At 37.8% G+C, this 25,512-nt stretch overlaps 1 protein-coding gene across 1 annotated transcript; it reads right to left on the reverse strand.

Moving 5' to 3' along the window:
* Positions 1–8,415: 8,415 nt before the first annotated feature.
* Positions 8,416–11,491, reverse strand: LOC145779288 (baculoviral IAP repeat-containing protein 8-like). The gene is made up of 3 exons (XM_082590831.1): positions 9,770–11,491; positions 9,363–9,545; positions 8,416–9,144 (listed from the first exon to the last, which is right to left on the reverse strand). Exons 1-3 carry the CDS (start codon positions 10,390–10,392, stop codon positions 8,811–8,813), a joined length of 1,140 nt encoding a protein of 379 aa, XP_082446957.1. The 5' UTR covers positions 10,393–11,491; the 3' UTR covers positions 8,416–8,810.
* Between the last annotated feature and the right edge of the window lie 14,021 nt (positions 11,492–25,512).

Here is a 25,512-nt window from a genome sequence, read left to right on the forward strand (position 1 = left end):
GCTAAATTTAGTGGAAGCGGTAGTGCTTAACATTGTGCAGGTCATTACATGAAACAATAACTGCAGAGGTCAAACAAACAGACACACAACATAATGTAAAATCATAACACAGATACGATTTCTGTCATGCCAGAGCTTTTAGTCTGAGAATTGAACCTTGGGCATTCCATACATGAGGTGGACGTTTTAACTACGGTAATCAACCATTTCTATTGCTAGCAGATTGAACTTTGCAAGCGTAAGATATATGTACTAGCAAAAACTAAAACCGTACTGTCACTTTCAAACTCACATTTGCTCGGCGTTTTCAAGGACATTATTTTCCAAATCTCCAGTACAAATTTTAAAAATCGAGCAGTCCCCAAAAAGTCTGGATTGTCTTTCGCATAATACTCCAAGGCAGTGATTGTTGGCTCACTGAATACACCTGAAAAGTAATAATTTTTAAATTAAAACAAGACTGAACATAAAATTTACAGTCAGTAAAAGTTGCACAAATTCTAGTTCTGCGACCAGCAGCAGGTGTCATCGTATACAAACGCATACAGGTACTTCTTACATGTTACTTGTAGTTGTAACCAATAAGAGTTAGGCTAATCAATAGAAAATTAGCATATGTTTTACTGTTTCATGAAACACATGCACCATCTTCTCTACGGAAAACAAATAGTTAAACGGAATTGAATGCTGTACGTTAGGTATTCTATTGCAAATTAAAACTGTTTTAAAAGCGACTTACACAAAGCATGTTGCGGAGATGTTCGTGACACATTGCTGGGATTTAGCGAAACTTTCTTCAAGGTGTGGGCAACTTTTAAACATTTGTGTTCTTCAATTGCGTAAAGACGTTTAATGTGGTTGAAGTTGGCATGGCACGACTCTCCAAGTACACTTTCAAAACCTGCATTTGGTATCGTCATGTAGCATTTAGACATAAAATTATTGAAAATGTTCTTGAAGTTGTGCGTAAAAGCAAACAGAAGAAAAAGTTTTTCGCCAGATCTTGTAGGATGATCGATAAATGGTTTGAGTTCCCCTCCACACAAATCAACCATCATCTTTCTATAACAACAAAGAAAATGCATAAGAATAAGTACTTCCAAAAGATCCTGCTTGGCTCTTTCCCACAATAACTAGAACTTGCTGTAGGTGAAGTAGAACAACCTAACATAAAACAAGATTTGAGTCTTACAAGATGTAGACCGAAAGAGCAAGAACACAACTGTGATAACGCATTTTCATACAGAGCGCCAGATCTGGAATTCAGAGCTGATAAAAATTGCTAACAATTTATCAACGCTACGACATTGCACTATGCGTGCAAGCAGCGGCGCTTGTAAAACCCGAGGAAACGGTTTGTAAACAAGTATTAATTTTACAAACGTTATTTTGTTTAAAACAAACCACATGCGAATGCCAAAATACAGCCTATTGCTACTAAGCAATTTTAGCTTACAATAACTCACGAATGCTGAAAATGATGAAACACAGTCTTGCAACCAGTAACTCAATAGAAAAAACATAGCCTACCTGTTGCAAACATGATTGTCTGTAGAAACTGCAACCACAAATACTAAATCATTAACGGCCGCCATCACTTTGTTAAACCAAAAGTGCAGTAGTTTTGTGTCCAGTTTGTTTACAGGAATCAGAGATACAACATAACGAAATTTTGAGCATGAAGATTGAATCATAAATGTAAGAACCGTTTTAGCAGGAGCTCCATCTTCAGTGATTCCTACAAAAGCTCCATTGCTGTATTCGACTCTGCGTGCTGTGTAGACTTCATCAATTAAGAGAGTGACAAACTTTTCGTGCTGTCAAATCAGAAATCCGTTGCTTCAAGTATGGAAGGTCTAGTTGGCCAGACTCAACGGTACGTCCACTGGAATATGAGCGAAGCGTGCTCAAGGATGGCAAAAGAAAAACAGTTTTCAATTTTTTATATAGCGATGTAGCGTACTGGTCAATTGTCACAAAAAGGCCATTGTTATTATTGTAGCAGAATATCGCCGACCTTCTTTTGGTTTAAACAGCAGTTGCACTGTTCAATTATGAAATACAATAATGCAGCATTTGCTACATTTTCACCTCTTTCAGCCACGACGCTGATGTAGTCTTGTAATGCGCAAACAACTACATCAATAAAAGCAGCACTAGTGGAAGTGCTCTTATCAGCCACAGCTTTGCAGTGCGCTAATAGATTGCTCAAACCAGAAAAGCTTTTGATGTTTTTGCCTTGCAACAAGTGTTGATAAGTAGGCTACCTTGAGGCAAGCGGGAAGATGACGAAAAGGCCGAAACAGTCAGGTTGTCAAATACAAGCACTGAAGCAAGCAATTTTGGGGCTTCTTTCAACTTAGCATTGTCAATCAGGTGAAAAGAAATTTGGTTTTCTTCAGTTTTGAAAACATATCCAAAAGGCAGTGTTACTTTTTGAAATTCATTCTTAAGTGCAAAAAAGTCTTTGATTTCATTGACTGCTAAAAACTCCATATTTTCTTTTTCTATTTTTGCGTTTTGTTTCTCGGCTCTTCCGGCTGCAGTAGACGCAGACGATCGTTTGATAGTTTGAGCTGATGATAAATATTTAGGAAGTCCTGGAAACACTTTTGGAATTACAGTAGGCTCGTTTTACTTTTCGTCTTTTCTTTTTATCAAAGGAAACTGTTTGAAAGTCATTAGCATGAAAATGCTTATCGCAAACTCTATGATTTTTACTTAAAGTCCAGTTTTTGCGTGGAATAGCTGCAACCCATTTTCTTCGAATATCAGGATCTGCAGGGAATTTAAATAAAGCGGGCTTGTCTTCTTCTTTGCTCGACTTGTAGCCACTGCTACATCCCGGTACACAGCACGTGTTCACCATCGCGACAAGATTTTAAAAATGAGCGATGAACGGAATAAATTTGCAGATAACTTAATTAACTTAAAATCAACTTACACTGTGACAGATCATAGAAACTTTTAGCATTCCTAAATTATAAAATCCGACAATATTTACAGACTAGTAGGTACGACGTACGAGAACCTATAGCCTAATCGTCCCATGCATGCAGTTGTTGTAGCTATTTTAGATTTAAGGGTTAAAATCTTACACCTTTTTTAACAACGCTTTTTACAGTTTAAAATGTTGACTCCAAGCTTGCCTCTTGTTTATTCAATTCAAACTGTGACCTACCAGAACCGATGCCGTACTAAAATGTATCAACATACTGACAGTAGTCCAGCAATCGTGTAAAGTACAAAATGTACATTTATAACGCCAACTACCGATATTCTTCGAAGTCTGTAACAATACTAAACTTAACTGACCATGTTCTATATAACTAGCCAATTGAATCTTAACTGCCAGTGTACTGGTACTAAAACGCTGAAACTATCACTCTATCCTACATCGTTAGATTCTCTACTTTACACAGCTGCAAAGCAACGACTGGATTTCTTTTTCTGTCATACAGTCACGAGACTTGCTTCCAGCAGAGATATTGCAGTGTTTCGTCATAGAAACCGTTGTTATATTTCATTATCGTTTTGTAATACGTGCGACTGTTACGAGACTGGAACCATGAGATAGATTAGCTGAGAGAAAGTACAATAAAGTGGTCTGTGTGTAATCTATTAAAGTGTGGTGTATCTAAGTTAATCAAACAGAAATACAACAGATATCTAGAAAAGGCGACTTCTCAACAGCGTAATTGACACGCGCTTTCGCCTTTTTCATTTTCGGGCGTTAACCCTTCTAGTGTCCATCGCTTTATCGAAATTTGCTAAGTCAGCAATCCCGGTGTTCTAATATCCCTGGTTAGAGCATGGATTACTCTATGGTTAGGGTAAAGGTTAGCGGAAACTGTGGAAAAATGTTTGCGGAAACTGCGATCAGCGAGGGTTAGAGAGCATAGATTACTCGATTGTTAGAGTTAGGGTAAGCGGAAACTGCGATCAGCGAGGGTTACGGTTAGAGCATAGATAACGGTACTCGATAACGAGCTGATAGATGAGCATTATCGCTAGCCTATATCATATCTTAACCTGTTTAAGAATTGTTCCATTAACTGATAAATTACAAATAGGAGTTTCGATTGCTTTATTCTTTGTTATGACCATTGTTTCTGTTTTCTTTTTATTTAATTCCATGCCAAATATCTTGCTTGTCGTACACACAATATCCATGATGTTCTGCAGTTTTACGTCCGAGTCGGCTATCAAAACGGTGTCGTCAGCATATCGTATGTGGTTAATGTTGTTTCCTCCGATAGCCTACTAATACCTCTTTCATCTTCAATATGTCTTAAAATTATTTCGCTGTATAATGAGAAAAGGTCAGGTGATAGCACACAACCTTGTCTTACTCCTTTCTGAATGGGCGTGTGTGTAGTCACTGCAGTTATCATCTATCCTGATAGCAGCTGATTGTTCGTAATATAAATTTTGAATGATTCTTAGATCTTTGTCGTCTATTCCAATTCTGTCGAGCATGCATAACATTTCATTGTGTTGAACTCTATCAAAAGCTTTTTTATAGTCGATGAAGCACAAGCACGGTATCTCATTACAGGCGTTATTGAAAACTGTTGTATTTTTAGACATATAATAAAAATGAAGTAAGGTCGCAGTGACAAATAAACTGTCGACATACAAAACGCAGTGACAATAATTATAGGCAAACAAAGTGAAAATCCATTGACCTCTTGATACTTACTTGACTGAGTGTACAAAAGCAACGCAATATATAGCAAGAAAGAAATGCAAGGCATGCAACTGAGAAACGTGGTACAGAACGCTAATTGATTACAACGCGCAGTGGGGTGGTGATCAATTCCAACGTCTGTACCAGAAAACGTTGAAAGTGATTATGCAGTGACGCTGGTCACGAGTTACATAATATCAACGTAATTTAAATGGCGACTACAACAAAAACAATTGAAAACATTTTGACACGTAAAACACATAAAAGTAACGCATTACAAACTTTTAAAAATAAAAACTCTGTAACCAAAGTAGTCTTTTCCACATATTATACTATGATACTTTTGAAAGGTTTTTATTCCAATAGAATACGAATAGTATTTTTTTTCTCGCATTCAACGAAAAGTGAAGAGGTTTGCTGTGATTTGAGCTTCAGTGATCGCACTTTGGATTCTTAAAAATATCATTTCAAAGAGATATAAAGTAAATTTAGCTTAAAGTTCAAAATCGAAATTGCATCGGCCTTCGGTCAGGCCTCCGGTTCGCACGTTGTCAAGGCCTGTGTATATAGATCGCCATGGTCATAGATATAATTGATGTATTTCGTTTTTAAGTTGCACTGAGGAGTCCTAATGGATGAAAACCGGTTATTCAGCAAATAAATTCTTGCAATATACTCTGTGAGTGATCCGGCTATTTGGTTGCCTTAAAGGTTTGACGAAGATGAAAGAACTTTAGCATCTATTTCACTTACGTCACGATTTGTCATTTCAAGAATACGGAACACAAAGAAAAATAATAAAAAACGTGGCTTTGATTAAGCAAAATTATTCACAAGTGCAATTTGAAGCATGAAACATCAAGAAAATAAAATACTTCATACGGGTGTCGAACCCACAACAATGCTTAATATGAACGATTCGAATACATGTCTTGTAATACAAACGAATTTATTTTCACACGAGTCAGTTCAATCATAAACAGCTACAAATCGATTTTGATCAACTATAACAGCTAGATCATCTTAGTTAGCTTGCTTCCTGGCTGATCGAAATCGATTTTGAGCTGTTTATGATTGAACTGACTCGTGTCAAAATATATTCATTTGTAATATAAAACATCAACGATTGGGATGTCCCATTTTGGGCGACTTTTCAGGGAAAATTAGCTTGAGTGATATTCTGAATAGATTTTCAACGCTAAACGAAAAACTGATTTCTTTTTTACTGTGACGTCATCTTGAACTGCCGCCTAGCGAAATGTTGCAAGTTTGGTCTTACCTCGAGAATGGTAAGAGATAGAGACCGCAGACTTGCACCAAATTAACTGGAAGACCCGGTTTCCTATCTGCTTTCGATACATTCTTAAGCACCAACTACAACAGAAAACGAGTTATTTAGGAAAAATACATAGAGGCGCTGAAGAAAGGAACTGGCCTACCTACTTCAGTACTATGGCCAAGGCTACAATGATGCTAAAGTTGAACAAAAATACGAGCAACGGCGTAAATGGATCTCCGAGTTCTAGAAACCAGAGCCCCTCGCCCAGTAGTCGGAGTCATCAATTGCAGGGCTCCTTCGATCGTCATTCAACAACTGTAATTAATGCAAAACATGAGCCCAGATCTCTTCAATTCGGACAGACAGTGAACTCATCCTTAGAGAACTGGAAGAAATTGATGAAGGAATTAATATAAACCTAAAACTTACAAATAACATTCGATATGCAGATAACACAGTCTTGCTTGCAACGTCACAATGTGGTTTGCAAATTTTACTAGATGCAGTTCAAACATCTAGTGAAAAATATGGACTAAAAATAAATATTAACAAAACTAAAACTTTGGCAGTCTCGAAACGTCTTCCTGAACCAACAATTTGCGTGTACTGCAATGATAACAAAATTGAACAGGTTCAAAAATTCAATTACTTGGGCTCAATACTGAATCCAAGCACCCGATGTGAAGAAGAAATTAGACGACGCATTGCATTATCAAAGTCAAGTTTCAACCAACACCATGGCAAAAATCATTAGAGATCGAAAGCTCTCCAAAACCTTAAAAATTCGTTTGTTAAAATGCTTTGTTTGGTCAATTTTCATGTACGGATGTGAAACCTGGGCGCTAGCGGAAAAAAAACGAAAAAGCTTGAAGCTGCAGAAGTGTGGTTTCACCGAAGAATTCTTAAAATTCCATGGACAGCTGTTCCAGACGGTTGTTCGCCTGGTCAAACGTCATATAAAAACCGTTCAAGTCTACTGAATATTACGTCATGGAAATTCCTAAAACATGAGCCAAAATTGCGCCATCGTTCGTAAGACCTGTGTCAAACCTGTTGAAACCTGTTTAAACATGAAATGTTGCGTCGCGCTAGCTGCTGGCGTGCCTTTGAGTTATCACAAATTTTTCTGATTCATTCTCGAAGTTGTTTGTTGGAAGTCGGTCGCACATTTAACTGGTTTATTTGGTGCTTGCTAGCTGGACAAATTCTCCGTCTTTTATCCAAGTAATCTGTATCGTAGTGACAGTTTTAGAGGTGTACGGCTTTGCATCTCGATTTCGATAGCCGCGGGCTAATTTTACAGGAATACACTTTAAGAATAGACGTTTCAAGGAGTGTTTCATTTTCGGTCACTACATGCAGACAAACGGATCCGGGAACTTTATGTTACAATTTTCCCACGAAGAGATTATGGTTTACCGCTGTGACCAACAGCTTTTCGAACCAACAGAGCAGTTCTCCAACAGATGGACCGGAAGCAGCAGATAATGAGATCTTTAGAAATGCCGCAGCTGAAGTTCTACTAGGAAAACGGTCAAGAGGAGCTCAAAGATTTACATTTTTGCACAATTTTCAACCACATATCAAAAACCCTACTAAAATTTGGCAAGACGCACGAGATTGATCAAACTGGAACATCATTGTACATCGAGGGCTGTATCAGCCATGATACCTACAGAGAGTCTGAGAGAGAGGAAAAATATATCTTTGTCCATTTTCGTCCTTCAGAACTGAAGGCTGAGATCAATTGTTTACAAAGTTGGGTTCTATATTATTTTGCCTAAAACGTTTCTTCCAGTGTTTCAGTGCTTTTTTATCATCTTACAGTAGCATATTGATGGTTGATGAAGTAATAGTAAATACCCGCCAATGAAAAACTATTGAATCTACAATCTACATAATATACAGGAGGTAACAGGATTCTATTCAATGTGAGACAATGAATTGTGTTTGCACATTTGCTTGATAAATGCTAATTTTTTTTCTCATATCAAAGCTTTTCATGATAAAAATTACTTGAACACTGAAACAATTGAATAAAAACATGTGAAAAAAACATTTTAGGCAAATATAGGACCCAACCTTCTGTTCTGATGGCTTGCGTTTGGTGCCTGGGCCATAGACTGGTGTCTAGGCCATAGATTGGTGTCTAGGCCATAGGTTGGCGTCTGGGCCGTAGATTAGCGTCTGGGCCATAGATTGGTGTATGGGCCATAGATTGGTGTCTGGGCCGTAGATTTGTGTCTAGCTCATAGATTGGTGTCTGGGCCATAGATTGGTGACTGGGCCATAAATTGGTGTCTGGGCCGTAGATTTGTGTCTAGCTCATAGATTGGTGTCTGGGCCATAGATTGGTGACTGGGCCATAGGTTGGTGTCTGGGCCATAGATTTGTGTCTAGCTCATAGATTGGTGTATGGGCCAAAGATTGGTGTTTGGGCCATAGATTGGTGTTTGGGCCGTCTATGTTCGTAGACCAGACTAGACAGAATTACGTTTCGGTTTAATACTAGTTATTAGACGGAAATAAACAAAAGGCATGTTTTTTTCTAAATAACTCGTTTTCTGTTGTAGTTACCGCTTTAACAATGTATTGAAAGCAGAAAGGAAACCGGCCCTTCCGGTCAGTTTAGAATAAAATTCAGCTCTCTATCTGTTACCATTCTTTAGATACGGCCGAAATTGCAAAAATTCGCTAGGTGGTACCTCAAGGTGACGTCACAGTAAAAATAACATCATTTTTGAATTCGGCGTTGAAATTCCATTCTAGAATATGACCTAAGCTTATATTTCCTCAAAAGCCCACCAAACATGGGACACTCTATTCAACACATTGGAGAAGTTAGAAAAAACGAGCTTGGATTGTGTTGCTAATCGAATGTTTACAAGCAGGACATCTTCTTGCACTTTGCCCGCACTGGGTGCAACAGACCAGGTGTCCACAAGGAATAAACACAATGGAGTACAATTCTTTGCGACATACTCTACACAATCTAGATTCTTCCAAACGCTTCAACTCTTGCAGAGGAGAGTGATGATTTTCTGAAGAAGACGGATCTTCAGTTTCAAATGTTGGACTCTCATCAGTATCGGAGTAATCTTCACACGTTATAGACATGATTGCTTCCAATAGACTGTCCAAGTTGGAAAAGTTGTCATTATTTGATTCGTAGTTTCTGAATAAAGATGAACAATTACGACATAATGCAAATTGTGATTTTACAAACCTAAGGTGATTTAAGTTTTTGTGAACAAATTTCAAAGTGAAGCACATAAAAATTTCTGACCTAACACTTTGTCTTAGAGTTAGACCAAGTTATAAATTGTTAGTTGGAATAGATATCAACTTCTGACTTTGATTGATAAAAAGAACTGTGATAAAAATAATGCAAACCTCTTTAGTGCTTCTTTAATTTCTTTATCTTCAAATCCCATTTGTCTTGCTAATAAAACTAATTCTGACGTCAACATTTCTATTTCAACAATTTTTTCCATGTTTTTCATTTCCTTCCTTGCGTCAATAATTTGCGGGTTGTCACCTCCTCGTCGAGTTGTAGCAGAAGACGGAGCAGAAGATCTGAAAAAAAAGTCAGGGACTAATTAAAAAGTTTCGACCGTAAAAGTTCAACATATGAAATCAAAGGAAACAAAAAGTCAGCAATTTTTTTTATTGAAAAGTTTTCAGAAGTATGTAGAAAAGTTTAATAAACTAACTTAAAGATGCTTTTTTGACAAAAAGTTTTTCTAAACCCACCTCGTTAAACTACAAAGCTATAATTACAAACACATCACAATGTATACCTTGTGCCTGGTGTTCCAGCCATTTGACCCGGTTGTGTTAAAGAAACAGGATTCCGCAAAATCGGTCTTCTGAGATTGGGATATCTACAAACTATTTGATGAACAAAATCTGAACCTTTTTGTTGGTGAACAAACTCACACATCGGGAACCATTTAACATGTTCTTCCCATGGATTGTCATCTTGTTCCCAGTTATGGAGTCCTCCATTGCAGTACCAGCACTTTACACAGTCCATCTCCCCAAGATAATACATCCCAGCGTCCGCTATCTCTTGTGGTGTGGCTCCAATTCTGTGTGCCGGCCAAGTCGTTGAATGATCGAGAAACGTTTGAAGACGAGTTTCTCTGTTCCTCATGAGGGGATTTATGGGTTTTAAACAGGAAAAAAGTAATCGAATGTTTCCATCTTGATTTCTATTCGTTTTTTCTGGTCTACTTTTCTCCACTGTGCCAGCTGTAAATGAGGCTACCACACTAGGTGATGGGCTTCTATGTGGAGCACTGGTGCTATCTGATTGGGACGTGCCAGCCAAGCCAGCTGAAAACTGAGGAGCATGTTCAAAAGTAACAGGTTTTGAAGTTTGTGACTCAGGCTCAGGTCTTTTGGTGTTTGTTGGTTGCATTCTAGCCACAGGCCTAGAAATTCTAGGCCTGTGATTCTGTAGCGTACGTGGCAGTAACACTGAAACAGAAGTTCATGCATCAATTTGAAACAACTAAAGACAAAAGAATTGCGTAAATTTTGTTCGTTTTTTTAAACTGGTAGCTTCATATTTTGAAAGACAACTTTAACAATTTTTCGATGAACCATTATCGAATTACGACAACGTCTTGTGATGTACACAATGCTTGTATTGCCACCGTGTTTTAAGATAACTTCAAGCAATCGCATAATCTGAAGACAAAGCACAACAAAACCTGAAAAAAACAGAAATGTAAATGCACAAAAAACTTAAAGACACCTTCAATCAAATATAGTTATTACTATCTAAACCCTTGACAGCCGGTTAGAATTAGATAGTAATAACTATATTTGATTTAATTCGCTTTGCTTTTTGCTTGGCATTGAGCGCTTTTTATAGTATTAATAGTTTTCATTGTTCCAAAAACAAATTATATAAATGCACAATAGAAGATTGGTTGAAGTGATCAAAAGTGGGGAAAATAAATGTTAGTCTCGCCCAGCGTTTCTTAACCTTTTCTGACTCTAGCACCCCTGTAAACACGCTTGAACAGTTTAGCACCCCCTAACTATCGTTGACATACGACTACTAAAGTGCTAGACAAAAGTTTAGTAGAGGCCGAAATTTTGACATGCCTTCAGATCCCTGGCTATATATTTTGGAATGAAGTCTCTTGTTGTCTAATAAACTGTGTTGTTGTTTTAACGAAGTTGATTCAGGATTTAGTGTTTGACTTTCATTTACCAACAGAAATTCAATTACAACCATATGTAAGTGAACCAACTTTCTTAAAACAAGTTCACAGTTTGTTAGGCGACAAGAAACTTCACTACAGACCCAATGATGACAGTAGTTTTGAAGAATAAACAAAATAATCAATTTGTATATCGTTTTCCTTTCAATTGTGCAGGCCAAAGTTTAATGAAGGCGCCGAAATTTTGACATGCTTTTTGATCGCTAGCGGTATATTTTGTAGTGAAGTTTCTTGTCGCCTAACAAACTGTGAACTTGTTTTAAGAGGGTCTGCTACTATTCGGTGAGTCCGATTCGGTGAGAGCCTTTTTCGGTGAGAGCCCTATTCGGTGATTTTTTTGAATTTTTTTTTGAAAATTATTGGGTACCGTAGCCTAATTAAAACCCCTAACCCCAAAACCCCCTAACCCCAAAACTCCCAAAAAAACCTCAAAAACCCCCAAAAACCCAAACCCCCCAAAAACCCCCAAACCCCATCCCCTAACCCTATAACGGCAATGATAATTAGGCTACGGCGCGCAATAATTTAAAAAAAAAACTCACCGAATAGGGCTCTCACCGAAAAAGGCTCTCACCGAATAGGAAACTCACCGAATCGGGCCATTCCGGTCATCATTGGTGATAAAAGAAATAGGAAATCCCAAGAATAGTGAAAGAACATGGTCAAATTTAACTATACCTAGCTGGGTAACTAATCATACAATATATCAATTTGTGATTTCTGTTGTCGCTTGTGTGTGACCAATTTTTCAATTCGAGGCTTCGTTTTGGTCAAAGCCACTCTGATATCGTGGAGCAACCCATGTTGAAGGCGGTTCCGGCCAATTGTTTTGATTTGGAGCATGGTAGAGCACACCTTTTCACACAGGTAGGTAGTCGGAAATGGAACGATCAGTTCCAATGCTGCCTGTGCCGATGCAGAATATGCTGTCAACTGATCACACCAGAAATCAACAATTGACGAAATTTTGTCCGACAACTCTGATTCATCTGCATATCAATCAGCTCCTCCTTTAGTCTAATATCATCACTCATGTCTGCCAAGAAGGGCTGCTCGCTGTATCCAGTCTGGATATGAGTGATTCGTGGGAAAGTATTTTGTCACGGTGGTTTCTAGAAGCGAGAGGTGAGCAACAATATTACAACAAAGCACCCACCAGGTAAGTTCGCACAAACTACTCAGGATCATTGACTGGGAGATGACTACAATAACAGCAAACCATGTAGGCTACTTCGAAACAGCAATTATTGATATGACAACTGCTGATACTGGCAGAAAGACGAAAAAATACAGTAAAATAAAATGGCATTTCTTTGATATTATACTGCATGCATTTAGCACCCCCTACAGTAGGGTGCATCATCTGGGTCCACGTCTTTCAGGCGCAGACAGTTAGGTGCCGGTAAAATAGGCAGGCGCGCACACTGTGGCGTCAGGATATTTAGGTGCCGAGCACTATAGCACCCGGTCATTTAGGTGTTATTCCTAGTAGTCTGCAGATTGTATCAGCTCAGCTTTGGCAAGACCTAGTCGGGGTTTTGACTGAAAACTAAGTTACTCTTCACTCAAGCCTACCACCTGCTTGAATATGGGCTACGGTATATTTTTTACTGATGTTTAGTGTAGTTATTAAGTTATTTAGTTATTGAGTTATTGTAGTTATGTTTAGTGTAGTTCGTGAAGAAGAAGAAGAAGAAGTGTAGTTATTATTTGACTTCTATAACTAAAAGTGAACTCAGTCATGTTCGGAAACTTGAATAATTTATTGATAAAGCTTTCGCCGACGCAAACCTGGACTAACAACAAATAAATGCCAAACATGCCCATTAAAAAGACAATATATTTTTCAGTTCAGTATAACATTTTGTGTGAAAAGCATTGCCGGTGCAGCTTCACTCAGGGAAGCCATGACATATTTTTCTGTTCAATATAATATTTTGTGTGAAAAGCATTGCCACATAAAGCAGCTTCACTCACTGAAACCATGACTAACAATAAATAAATGCCGAACACGCGCATTAAAAAAACAATGTATTTTTCTGTTCAATTTAATATTTTGTGTGAAAAGCATTGCCGGAAAAAGCAGCTTCACTCAGGCACTGAAACCATGACTAACAATAAATAAATGCACGGACTGCACGCGCAAGCCAAATGCAGATATTATAAAACATACATTATTTAACATAAACAGTTCAATATTGTCTACATAAGTGGAGCCAGCATATGTCAACAGTAGACATATTGTACATGTGATCTGAGTTGAACAGTTGCAGCATTTTGCTTGTAGCAACAAAGCAGGGTTGAGAAAAACCCAGGTTTTTTTAAAAAAGCCCAACTTGCATGGTCTTTTTTAAAAAACCCGTTTTTTTTGGGTTTTATTTAAAAAAGATGCAAAAAAGGTAGATTCATGCTTATTTCACCTCAAATATATACTACTTTTTACCAATGAAGTGCCTCTCACTCATAGTACATGCTGGCATAACTCAATAAAATAATGCACTAGGGCTGTTTAACTATGAGGCCTTCTTGCATAAATGAGTTTTAGTGTAGTACAAAGTGGCATTACTTGATTTTTGTGTACAGAAATATCCACTGTGTTTTCAATTTATCCTTGGAAATTTCCTTCACAATCACATCCTTAAGTCCTAATTTGAAGTTTGTTTTAAGTACCTTGTAGTACTTTGGTTCATTTTTTCAATTTTCTGATAAAAAATGGACAAATCTGGGTTTTTTTAAGTGTTTTTTTTTTAAAAAACCCACCCGGGTTTTTTGGGTTGGGTAAAATACCGACAACCCTGCAACAAAGTCTTTACAGCATTTTCCAGAAATCACAAGGCGAGATCTTATTCTACGGCAGCGTTTCTTAACCGGGGGTGCTAAATGCATGCAATATAATATCAAAAAATGCCATTTTACTTTTTTTCTGCATTTTTTCGTTTTTCTGCCAGTATCAGTAGTTGTCATGTCAATGATTGAATACTGAAAAGTTTGGGTGTTCATCAGGACAATTATCGTTTCTAGCACTAGTTGCAACGTTCATCTAATGAAATTGAAAGTAAAATTAACAACAAACAAGATGGTTTATTGCTTCACTGACGTTTCGCGCACCATGACAATGCGCATCCTCAGAGCGAATAACATACAAAATAAAATTTCACCAGGTTATATATTGCAGTGCGATTGAAGGCAAGAAAAAATATAAAACACGCAATATTTTTAAAAAAATTGGCCAATGATGTGTGAGCGGTTACTTTCCACGTTAAATTATGTATTCCAACAATAAACATAAAAATTAGAAGCAGTGACGACCAACAGAAAAAAGTGCGATTGAAGGCAAGAGAAATAAAACACAATGTTTTAAAGATTGGCTAATGATGTGCGGTTACTATCGACGTTAAATCACGTAAAAAACTTCCAACAATAAACATAAATTTGAAGCACTGAAGACCACTAGAAATTCGAGACAAAATTAGATTGCAATAACATTTCCAACTGTGTTTAAGTAGGCTTGAAACCTGCATGTTGAGATAATAATACTTATAAGGTTTTGGTAAAAGGTTTCCGTCGTTCCGGTTGAGTACATTGCAATGTTTGGATGTGATGTTGATGAAGCAACTTTCTGCGGTGGTGCGTTGATAATAATTGCTTTCATTTTTCAAAATTTTTGGTAAAGTCAAACAATGGTAACTTGGTAAAGTCAAACAATGGTAAATATGTACTTTTGGAATATTGTGATTTTAAAAATTTTGCGTATTTTTCCAAAATAAGCAGGGCTTGAAATATCCGGCGGACATGTCCGACTCAAATCATACAAATGTCTGCTAGAGATGGTGTTCTGCTCGGAAATTTATGTCTGCCCACTATCACCTGCAGTGTTCAATGTTCATGACCTGCATGGGATCCTCTTCTGGACCAGAGGTCATAATTTTCAAACGATTCCAGGCTCATTGGGAATTTCTAGATCTAGAAAAGTTTGAAGATGCATCCACGGATGAATATGTCAGTGAATCCCTTTCTGACGTCAAGGATGATATCCTGAGTTTCATTGAGAGTCAGATAGCCGAAAACCACCCAAAAGATGATTACCTAGAAATGTTGAAATTGTCTGATCTTACTTGGTGGAGTTCCTGCCAACGTAGTTAAGATCATGGCCCCGGGACCCATGCACTATGCCAGTTGGATGTCGAAAGTCATCTATAGCATAAAGGTGAGGCTGTTCAGAAGCCAGTTTAAGCTCACTACCAAAGAACAGAAAGGGTTATGAGATATTACTGTGTTTACCATTCGGGTTAATCTTAAAGCCTGGATGACAGCTCCTCTCGCAGCCTGTGCCCCCAACTATGACGTCCTGCTCTTGTAGTCCCTGGTACTGTACATTGTACAAATGCACTAACCCAGTCATTTCTAAAGCAGCAGCAGTAAAGCTTGTTGGCCATCTGTGGTATTTATCAAGAGTTGATTGGACTGGCCTTGTTTGACAAGAATGTGCCTGCAGCAGTGAAACGAAATATGGTTCTCGCATTGGAAAACGAGGACATACAGATCCTTCGAAGCGAATTTATGTGAATCTAGAAAAGGTTAAGCAACGCTGTTCTACGGTAATGATCGAGTCAAGTAGTTGTAGTTGCATCTTGGCTTTGTTTTCACACTAGAAACCAGAGAAAATATTCTCTTGACCACAGCATTATTGACTGGGGCTACTAGGCAATTCAAAGCAAAAGCTCTAGCTGTCTAGCACACCAATCCAAAATTGTTCAAAGACTGAAGACAACCCGGTTTCCTTAAATGCATCTTCTTTCTTCTAGTTAATCATGCTTAGCTTATTATATTGTTCTTCAATGACATTAATACAGTATTGCTTTCAGCAAGATGCACAAATGGTAGGCCTGAAAAGGGGAAACTTTCAGGCCTACCATTTCATTGCCTGAGTATTTTTCTTGCAGTTTTTATAGAAAATCTAAAAAAATTGGTTGTGGCAATCAGGAAATTTAAAAAAGAGCCAAAATGCCAAACAAAAACCGCTAGACTTTTATTTATTGTTCCATGTTATACAGAACAAACTGACTTTAAGTGACCCTATGGGAATGTGGTGTTTCCTGTAGGCTATTGCCTGAGCTGCAATTCAGAGACTATGCAAGAGTAAGAATGGGTTGACGCATGAAGGTTAAAATAATGTGGTAAGAATAGCCAATCCGTATTTTATTAGGCTGACAATAATAATGAGGGGTCTGAGTCAGGTCTGAGTTTAATGCATAACTAGTATTCAAGGGATTACTTTTTGCATATGTATATACAGTTGTTTTTTATTAATGTGATGTTGCAATGCTTGAGTTTAATGTTTACATTACTGTACCTCATACAACACAAACTGGAATGCCAGTTTTGATCCCGCATACCATAGTGTGCAGGCCTCCAGGTTATGTTTGGAGTATAGGAAAACAATCAGTACATGCATGTTGTTTATTTTGATGAAAATTAGCAGGTGCAAGTTGTTAAATTTTTAATATAACTTACAAGCATGTAACAATAGTGGGGGTTTACAGCAAGCAGAGTGCCGTTGCTATGGTCGTTGCTAGGGAAAATTTGCAAGCAAATTCTTCAAAATGATGGAGTTTCATGACCTCAAAAAACAACTTTATAGTTGAGACACATTCTTGAAAGTTTGATATGTTGAAGCTTGGGGCAAAGACATATTCTTGTGAAATTTTCAAATTTCTGAAATGTTGCCCACATTATGAAATGGTCCTCACAAGATGGCGCAATTTTACCATTTTTGCAAAATGTCTGGTTTGTTTGAATTCATTACTGCAAAGTCACTGCAGTTAGAAGCCTCAAATTTTATCAGAGTAATCTTACATATATGAGTGAAAACCAACAGTAGTTTTGTTGCACTGTCATACTTGTTGCGGGAGATACAGGACTCCAAAGTTTGCAAAAAATACGTTTGCATGTGTAGAAAGGGCTATATTCAAAGAAATGTAACTCAAATTTGCAACACACTACATTTCTATCAAATACATGTCTGAAATCAGTGGGAAAATGTCTACCAAACTTCCTAGTTTCAGCACTGTAGCTCATTTCAATCTGAAGATATGATCCTTTAAAAACGCTATAAAAGGAGATGAAAACGACTAATTCGCGGGGGTGCAAAAGTTTGGGGGGGTATAAATTTTAAACGAAAAGTGATGAAGAGCTAAAATTTTACATATGTTGCTTAATTATGTCTACCAACATTCCGATAAAGTTTGAGCAAAATCTGAGAGGTTCGGGTGGGAACTTTTTTGATATTTTGGTGCTTTGACACGGAATGACCCTATAGCTATAGATCGAACAATTTAACATCATCAATGCCAACATTTTTCTCAGACCGAGGCTTCCACACACCGCTGAAAAGCTGCAAGCGTTATCCTAATCTTTGGTGTAAGACAGCATAAGCATCCAATCAAAGGATGTGAACTCGGAAAATGAAATTAGTGGTCTATTCATCCACATAGGCAACAGAAGAGTCGAACAATATGGACATGGTCATCGAGTAACACTGCCTTGGTTTGCCACAGAAATAAATGTATCTACCATATCTACAGCAAGCAATGCATTGTCAACCTCAAAGTCAACAAACACTTTTCTTAAACAATGAGAGCCTACTTCTGCCACAGCTCACAGAAAACATACTTTTCCTTTTTGGTATCGTTGCTTAGCCTTATTTAGCTTTCGCCAAGGTCACATGAAAATAAAACCTTGTTGAAAATGATAGCAATGCAAAAAAGAGGACATCTGAGCATTTTTAAGTGTCCTCGGAGGAAAAAAGAGGACATATGGTAGCCCTAGTCCAGTGGTGTAGCCAAGGGGGGGGTTTTGGGGGTTACAACCTCCCCCTTTGGCACGCGTGTGACGTCACGATATTGAGAATGATGCTTTCAGTCTAAAAAAAAATTGCCTAATTTTACACAAAACTGCATTAAGAGAGCGAGTTTTGCCAATACCAAACATTCAAACATCTCAGCCAGGAATTAGCAACAAGAAAACATAGAGACTTAGCTATATTTCCGAAAAATGCCGAAGAAAACATGAGCTTATCCTTTTGCTATGCTACCGGACAGCACCATTTTACAGGAATATTCATACCCACATTTTTGTTGAAAATGCTCTCAGAATGCATCAAATTCAAAGTAATTTTTCAAAATTTTCTGGGGGAGGCCTCCAGACCCCCCGCCGCTGGGTGGTCAAAACCCCCCCCTTTCAAAATTCCTGGCTACGCTACTACCCTAGTCATTACTCGAGTGCCAGGTCCACTCATCAAAAAATGCCAAATGACCTAAAAAAATGCCAAATAGGCAAAGTCAAAGGTTTGTTCATGAATAAGTAATGGATTTGGTAAAAAAAAGGATAAAACTGCAACAAAGCTCAGCCTTCACTTGCTGACTCGAGAATTAATATAGTCTTTCGCTGCTTCCTGTCTGTTGTTGAATATATATATATAGGCTATGTTTGTACCGTATACTGTTTTTCGCAACAGACAAAATAAAAGGTTTCTCTCTCTGGTATTGCCAAGGGGGTATTGCACAACCCAGCTATCTTCATCACTCTAAATCCCATAATTTCTTCACAATTGACGAACTATACACAATAGAAACTGCAAAATTTATGTTCAAACTCAAACACAATCACTTACCCCAGTGCTTTAATTCTCTATTTCAACTTAATAACAATTTGCACTCAATATCAACCAGAAGCAACAATCACTTTTTCCTCCCCTACTTCTCCAAAAAACTGACTCAACAATCCATTCAGTTTAGTGGAGTTAAAGTGTGGAACAATCTCCCGAAAACCATCACCGAAACTGAAACCTTTTCAATATTTTGCAGTAACCTGAAAAAGCACTTGCGTTCTGAAAATCAACCTATGCTGTAACTCTTTAATTCTGACTGTGTTACTGATTGTTGCACCAAATCCTGGTATAGCATGCCTTGCCAAATGCCACTTTTGTAAATTTATCCTACAATATTACTATATTTACTACAAGCTTGCATCTAACTGTAACTACCCCCTAATTATTATAAGCTATTATGTTCGTTCAGAGAATGGATTGACTTTTTGTAAGATTATTGTTTAGGTTGGTTGGAAAAGATACTTGAAACAACTCAGACACTACTACATTCTTCATCGGCACTACCAAAGAGTCTCCACCTCTCATTAGCGATACCAAAAACACTCCATCCCTCACTGATGCTATAAAAGATGATTCAACTCTTATTGGCAATACCAAAAACACGCTGCTATATATACCATCATGCTTCTTATGCTTTTACATGTGCAAGAAATTAATTTAAAAAACAAAGCTTTTTTAACTATTTTATCTTGATAATGAGCTGCCATATTATGTATTTGTTCTGCAATCTATAGGCTACTTAATATCGTTGCTGCGAACACTTTATTTCTGTATAAAATCTGTAAATAATCCATGTTTTGATAGTCCATTACCTAATTACAATATGTGTGTGTTAGTTTGTTTTTGTGATGTTGTTAGGTTCAGTCGTGTTCTCATTGCTTTAAGAATTGGCGCTTCAATTGTTTCAGCCACGGGGAGGCGACTGATTCTTAACTAATTCATCTAGGCTACTTGTTTTACAGTATCAGGTTTGGTGGCCGTGCTTAACTATACTTATCGATGCAAATACCGCAATATTAGATCTGTTTATGCACGTCTTAAACCATTAAGGTTTTGCCACCTTTTCCTTTTGTTGGTTTTGTTACTGTATTTCTTTTTTACAATATCATTTCTTTTTGCGTTCTGACAAAGAAAAATAAATTGAATTGAATTGAATTAAGAATACCATATTCTTCAGAAAAAGAATTTTGAAAAATGCCAAACAGGATTTTTTCATGCCAAACAACAACAAAAAATGCCAGACTTTTGGCATTAAAAATGCCAACCTGGCATCCCTATTCCCTTCCCAAAACGAGACGAGCTAATTAACAAAAGCATGCGGATGAACATAAAGCAAAAGAGAAGACCTGAGGGAAACGAAAACTAAGTGCATCGTTTCAATGCAAATAAACCAAAATACGTAACAGTCAATGACGTCAATAAGCGATGGACGTCATACAAAAAGGCGCAACTACTTTTGGGAAAAAGGAAAAGGATGAAAAACAGCGGAATAAGTGATGAAGCGGAATGGATATAGATTTTTGAAACTTTGTATGACGTTACAACGCCCATTGACGTCATGGACCAAGGCGGCCGATTCTATACTAGCACGCCCCCCAAACACCTTTATTTTACTTGAGTCAGTTATATTTTTAGAAAACGATGTTAAATGACTTTAGAAAAAGAAATTAGAAATAGAAAAAGAACACAAAAATTCTCACTTGTTGACATCACTGACTGAGCTGCAATTTACTTGGCCTGGTCCTGCTGGGCGCTGGCACGTGGTCACGAGGTTCGGGTATTGCAGATGTGTTGTCACGAGAGTGCAGCGAAGTGTAATAATCACTAGACTGGAACAATGACGTCACCACGTGACAAAACAAACTCCAAACCAGAGTAAGAACGTTCACCAGAAGTTTCATAAGCCAAATTCATGCGTTCTTTTGGTGATTGTGTTCAAGTTGAAAGCTAGTTATCATTTTAAACATCTTGTAGTAGCCTGCTCTGCAGTCGTCAAAAGAACACAGAAAATTGATTACAAAACAAACCTTGCAAATACTTTCAGCAAATTTAATAACGGTGATATTTTTTTCTTGCAGACTATTTTTTACTTGTGTCAACATTTATAAATCATAAACATCCATGGTTCAGTTTACGAGTAGCCTACATTATTGTTTATCACTTTGTTGACCTAAAAAAACTTTATTATGAGAAAAACCAAGGAAATGTACAGTTGCAGGTCTATAGTGATCGTTTGGCCCAGTAGCGCAACCAGAAAAAAATTTAAGGGGGGCTAATTCAGAAATGTCGGCAGAGTGATTTGCGACAATAGTGACAGTAGGCCAATGCCCATCCCTTTGATTAATATTCAAAGGCACTCACGGCCCACAACCCACTCCGGTTGCCGGTACATCAGGATTCGTTCTCTCAATCAGACTAGAAGTTGGCCTAGTGACCCCATGCTACTAGCAGCATCCTCATCCCTACGTCCACTCTCGCAATCTTCTATAGATCTCGACTTTTTTGTCATGTAGGCCTATGACAAAATAGAATTAGCTTTCCGTTTGCCAACACAAATAAGTGCGAAAACAACAACTAGCACGAAAACAGTTTGAAACAAAAACTAATTTTGTAAACATTAAATTTGATGTGGACATTTTTTCTACTTAATTACAAAACATTCAAAATTAGTTCATATTTTCAATTGAAGTCGCAGACGCCTTCGTCTCTCTACTCAAATGTCGTATACAGTTTTACATGTCAGTATGATTCGGCTAGGGATGGTAGAAGTAAGGGATTGCTCACTCAAAAGTAAGGTGGACAACTGGAGGGTCATAATATTATGACAAAATTTGATGCAAATACAGCTTCAGGTCTACTACCATATGTCGCATACTCAGGTGCAATTTATATGACCTGCCCACAAGGTATACAAAGAGTGTATCGCCAAAAGAAATGTAGGAAATATGTGTTATCAATCATGTTTATTTAATAGGTAGCCTATTCAAGTCATGGTAATGCTGCAGTTAACTTCACGTAACAGCGGTAACAGTAGGTAGCCTCACACTGCTGCAGTAAGGTTCTGCAGATTTTCTAACACCCAAAATGTTTACCAAATATAGCAATTCATTTGATGAGAATGAATTTACGCAAAAGCAAAGAAAACGTTGTGCAGTTCTGCTAATTTTTGAACTTCTTAGTGACCCTCCAGCCAGTGGCGTAGCTAGGGAATGTGCCGCCCGGGGCGGATTCAGATTTTGCCGCCCCTTTCAAGAAAAAGCATGTGAAAATGAAATGCGTTTTTTTATCAGCACTGCAATACGCAACGTGCTATTTTCAATTTGCGGTGTAAAGTCAGACGAACGTACCATTATCAGTAGCGTAGCCAGGAATTGTGAAAAGGAGAGGTTTTGACGGCCGGCGGGCTTCGCCCGCCGGCGTACTCGCGGGGGGCCTGGGGGCCTCGGCGGGGGGTCTGGGGGGCCTCCCCCAGAAAATTTTGAAAAATTACTTAGAATTTGGTGCATTCTGAGAGCATTTTCAACAAAAATGTGGGTATGAATATTCCTGTAAAATGGTGCTGTCCGGTGGCATAGCAAAAGAATAAGATCATGTTTTCTTCGGCATTTTTCGAAAATAAAGCTGAAGTCTTTATGTTTTCTTGTTGCTAATTCCTGACTGAGATATTTGAATGTTTGGTATTGGCAAAACTAGCTCTTTTAATGCAGTTTCGTTTAAAATTAGGCAAACTTTTTTTTAGAGACATAGGTTGATTGCTTTTTTTTTGCGAGATTATTGCAGTTTTATTATTTATCAATTTTCTCCTTAGTTGATCCAAAAAACGATCTTATGAAGTTTAAAAAATGTAACGTCATAGACGTCATACATCTTAATGAGTGTCAGACAAAAAGCTTTGAGACAAAGAAGTTACTTTATTTCTGATATATTCAAGTTTTGTATAACAAATCACTGGAATCGGGTATAGACTATAAAAAGTTAGTGCAATTTTTCACAGCTGTAGATATTGCGGTGTTTCCATCGACTGCACGAGTTAGCTGGATACCATGGATACTGAACATTTGTAGAGCGGTCACACCCTGCTATATGAAGTATGAAAGGTCATTCGAATTATAAAGCATAATATGACACACAAGTTCTTACTCATTTTAAAAGATAAAGCACCAGAATTGCTTTAACATGTCGAATTAGTAGAATCATGCTTACAGCTCACAGCTATGAAAAATTCATCAACACAAGCAATAAGAATGCAAAAAATCATTGATACTGATGAAACTAAAGGGAAAAAGGAAGTCGACGAACCTTTTCACACATCTTGTTAATGACATCCTCAACAGTTGGGACCAATTTTCTATACAGATTAAGCAAAGCCAAACCATTTAATCGGTTTTCAGAGATTGAATTTCTTAAATAAGTTTAAGTCTTCGAAGAGCAGAAAAAGATCTTTCATTGGTGCAAGTGGTAGGCTAACTGGAAGAGTAGCCAGAATGCGGAGTAAAATATTAATGTTTGGAAACGTTGACTGCGGGCAAAATGGCAATGCACTTACAGCACTTTTTGGCAAGCTGGTTTGGGAAGAATTGAAAAGACATCGACACCACATATACGCAGTTCAGATATAATAGCAAGGGCGTTTATACACGGCAGATCTGCTTCGTAAAATTTAAAGAGTGATTCAGTTTTCTCCATTTAGTTTTTCTCAAAAGGGGGGGTTGAAACCCCCAACCCTTCCCCCCCTTTGGCTAGGCCACTGACCACTATAATTTAGTAATATACTGAATGCAAAAGCACAAAAACTGCTGCAGAATTAAAATAATCAATTTGTAACCTTTTACAAGGCTACCCAAATTTGAAGAGCATGTTTCCGCCTTTGCTTAATAAAGGCTAGTAGGAATTTTGTAACGTATTAAAAACATAACGGCAGAAAAATTCATGAAAATTTGAAACGTTTTTAGATATTTAAGATGTTTTGACAGGGCCGGATTTAGCAGTAGGCAGAGTAGGCAGTTGCCTAGGGCGGCAAATTATTGGGGGCGGCAAAATATACGAATATATTACATTGATAAATGATAATACTGTATGTGAATATAATAATTCACAACAGATATATAGGAATTAATAAATATGTTATCACATCACACACATTTATAAACAGTGCGGCAAGTCATGTATGGCAAGTCATCGCCCCTAGAGTAGGCTACTTCACGTTTGATTGGTTTTCAACAATACGTGCTGCTTAGCGCTTGTTTTATTTTTCTGTCTCGCTTAGTATGGAGGACTAGGGTTTGTCTGTGCAATTTTTATTAATCTTTGTTCGGTTTGTTTCACTGTTAGTAAATTTAAAGGAGCCTAGAAAAAATGTTTTTAGTCAATGTTAGGTTGATGGAAAAGTTGCAGGCTATTTTGTGTACTTGCCTTGATGCTTAAAGTATGTAAACCATGAATGATCTCACATTTTTGAGGATTAACTCATGTTTACTTGTTTCTACAGACTTTGAAGAAATTATTGATTTGTTTGCAAGAGAAAAAGCCCGCCGCAAGCGATTTTAAACAATTAGTTCATTATACAATGACATTCATTGATGTATTCAAATAAACAGTGCAAATAACTTTTTTGTAAGGAATTGAAAATATAAATCGTAGCGCACCATCGAAAAAAATTGTTTGGGGGGCGGCACTTTTCGTATCTGCCTAGGGCAGCGCTTAGGCTAAATCCGGCCCTGTGCAGTTTTGAACGTTGCCATTCTGTTTGCTTTTATTTTTCGTGTACTTTTGCATTATCAAAAAAAAAAACGTCCTGTCTGAAAGTGCCGCCCCCCAGGCGTGCCGCCCGGGGCGGTCCGCCCCCCCCGCCCCCCCCTAGCTACGCCACTGCCTCCAGCTGTCCATTTCACAACAAAAATCAGTAGAGTGAGTCGTCCCGGTATTCCACTGTCCCTAGATTCGGCATTGACGTACGGTACATCGGTATGTCCACCAGACATTTGACTATACGAGAGTACTGGAGCATCTGAGCTTTAGGGAGTTAAAGAAATGTATGCTATCAAAGACCATATCTTGGAGTGTTCTTTTTGCACGGATCAAAAATTCCCTGCTGACTCATTTAAAATTTTACGCAAGGTAAATCCCAGTTTGACACCAAAATTCAGGAAGCACTGTTAAGTGTTAACGCCACAACCCAAATTTAAACAAGCAATTATTTGTTGGGGGGCGCGTCCATTCTCTTCAACATTTACTTAATGTGTCACGTTTCCTGTGGTGCAAATTTTTTTGTAGTTATTTATGTAGTTGCCTTTTCCTAATGTAATTTTACCTTCAAGAAGTTGAAATTAATTGCATTTTTTAATTATGTTCAGATTCCTGATGATGGCTTAAAGTTAAGCCGAAAACGTTTGACTGTTAAAACTATTTGCAAATATGTAAAATATATTGTTATAATGCTCAGCCCTATTGTATTGTTGTGTCTTATTCATATCTAACCTCAGTGTTGTACGTTGACGCCGTCAATTTGACGGCGTCATTTGACGGCGTCAACTTTTTGTTGACGCTGAGGCTAGCGCCGTCAATTTATTTTTCAGTTGACGGAAGTGATAGCGCCGTCAACTATTTTGCCGATTTTAAGCGTCAAGTGCTAAGCGTC

This window comes from Aplidium turbinatum, chromosome 11 (genome assembly GCF_918807975.1).
Source record: "Aplidium turbinatum chromosome 11, kaAplTurb1.1, whole genome shotgun sequence".
Taxonomy (NCBI): domain Eukaryota; kingdom Metazoa; phylum Chordata; class Ascidiacea; order Aplousobranchia; family Polyclinidae; genus Aplidium; species Aplidium turbinatum.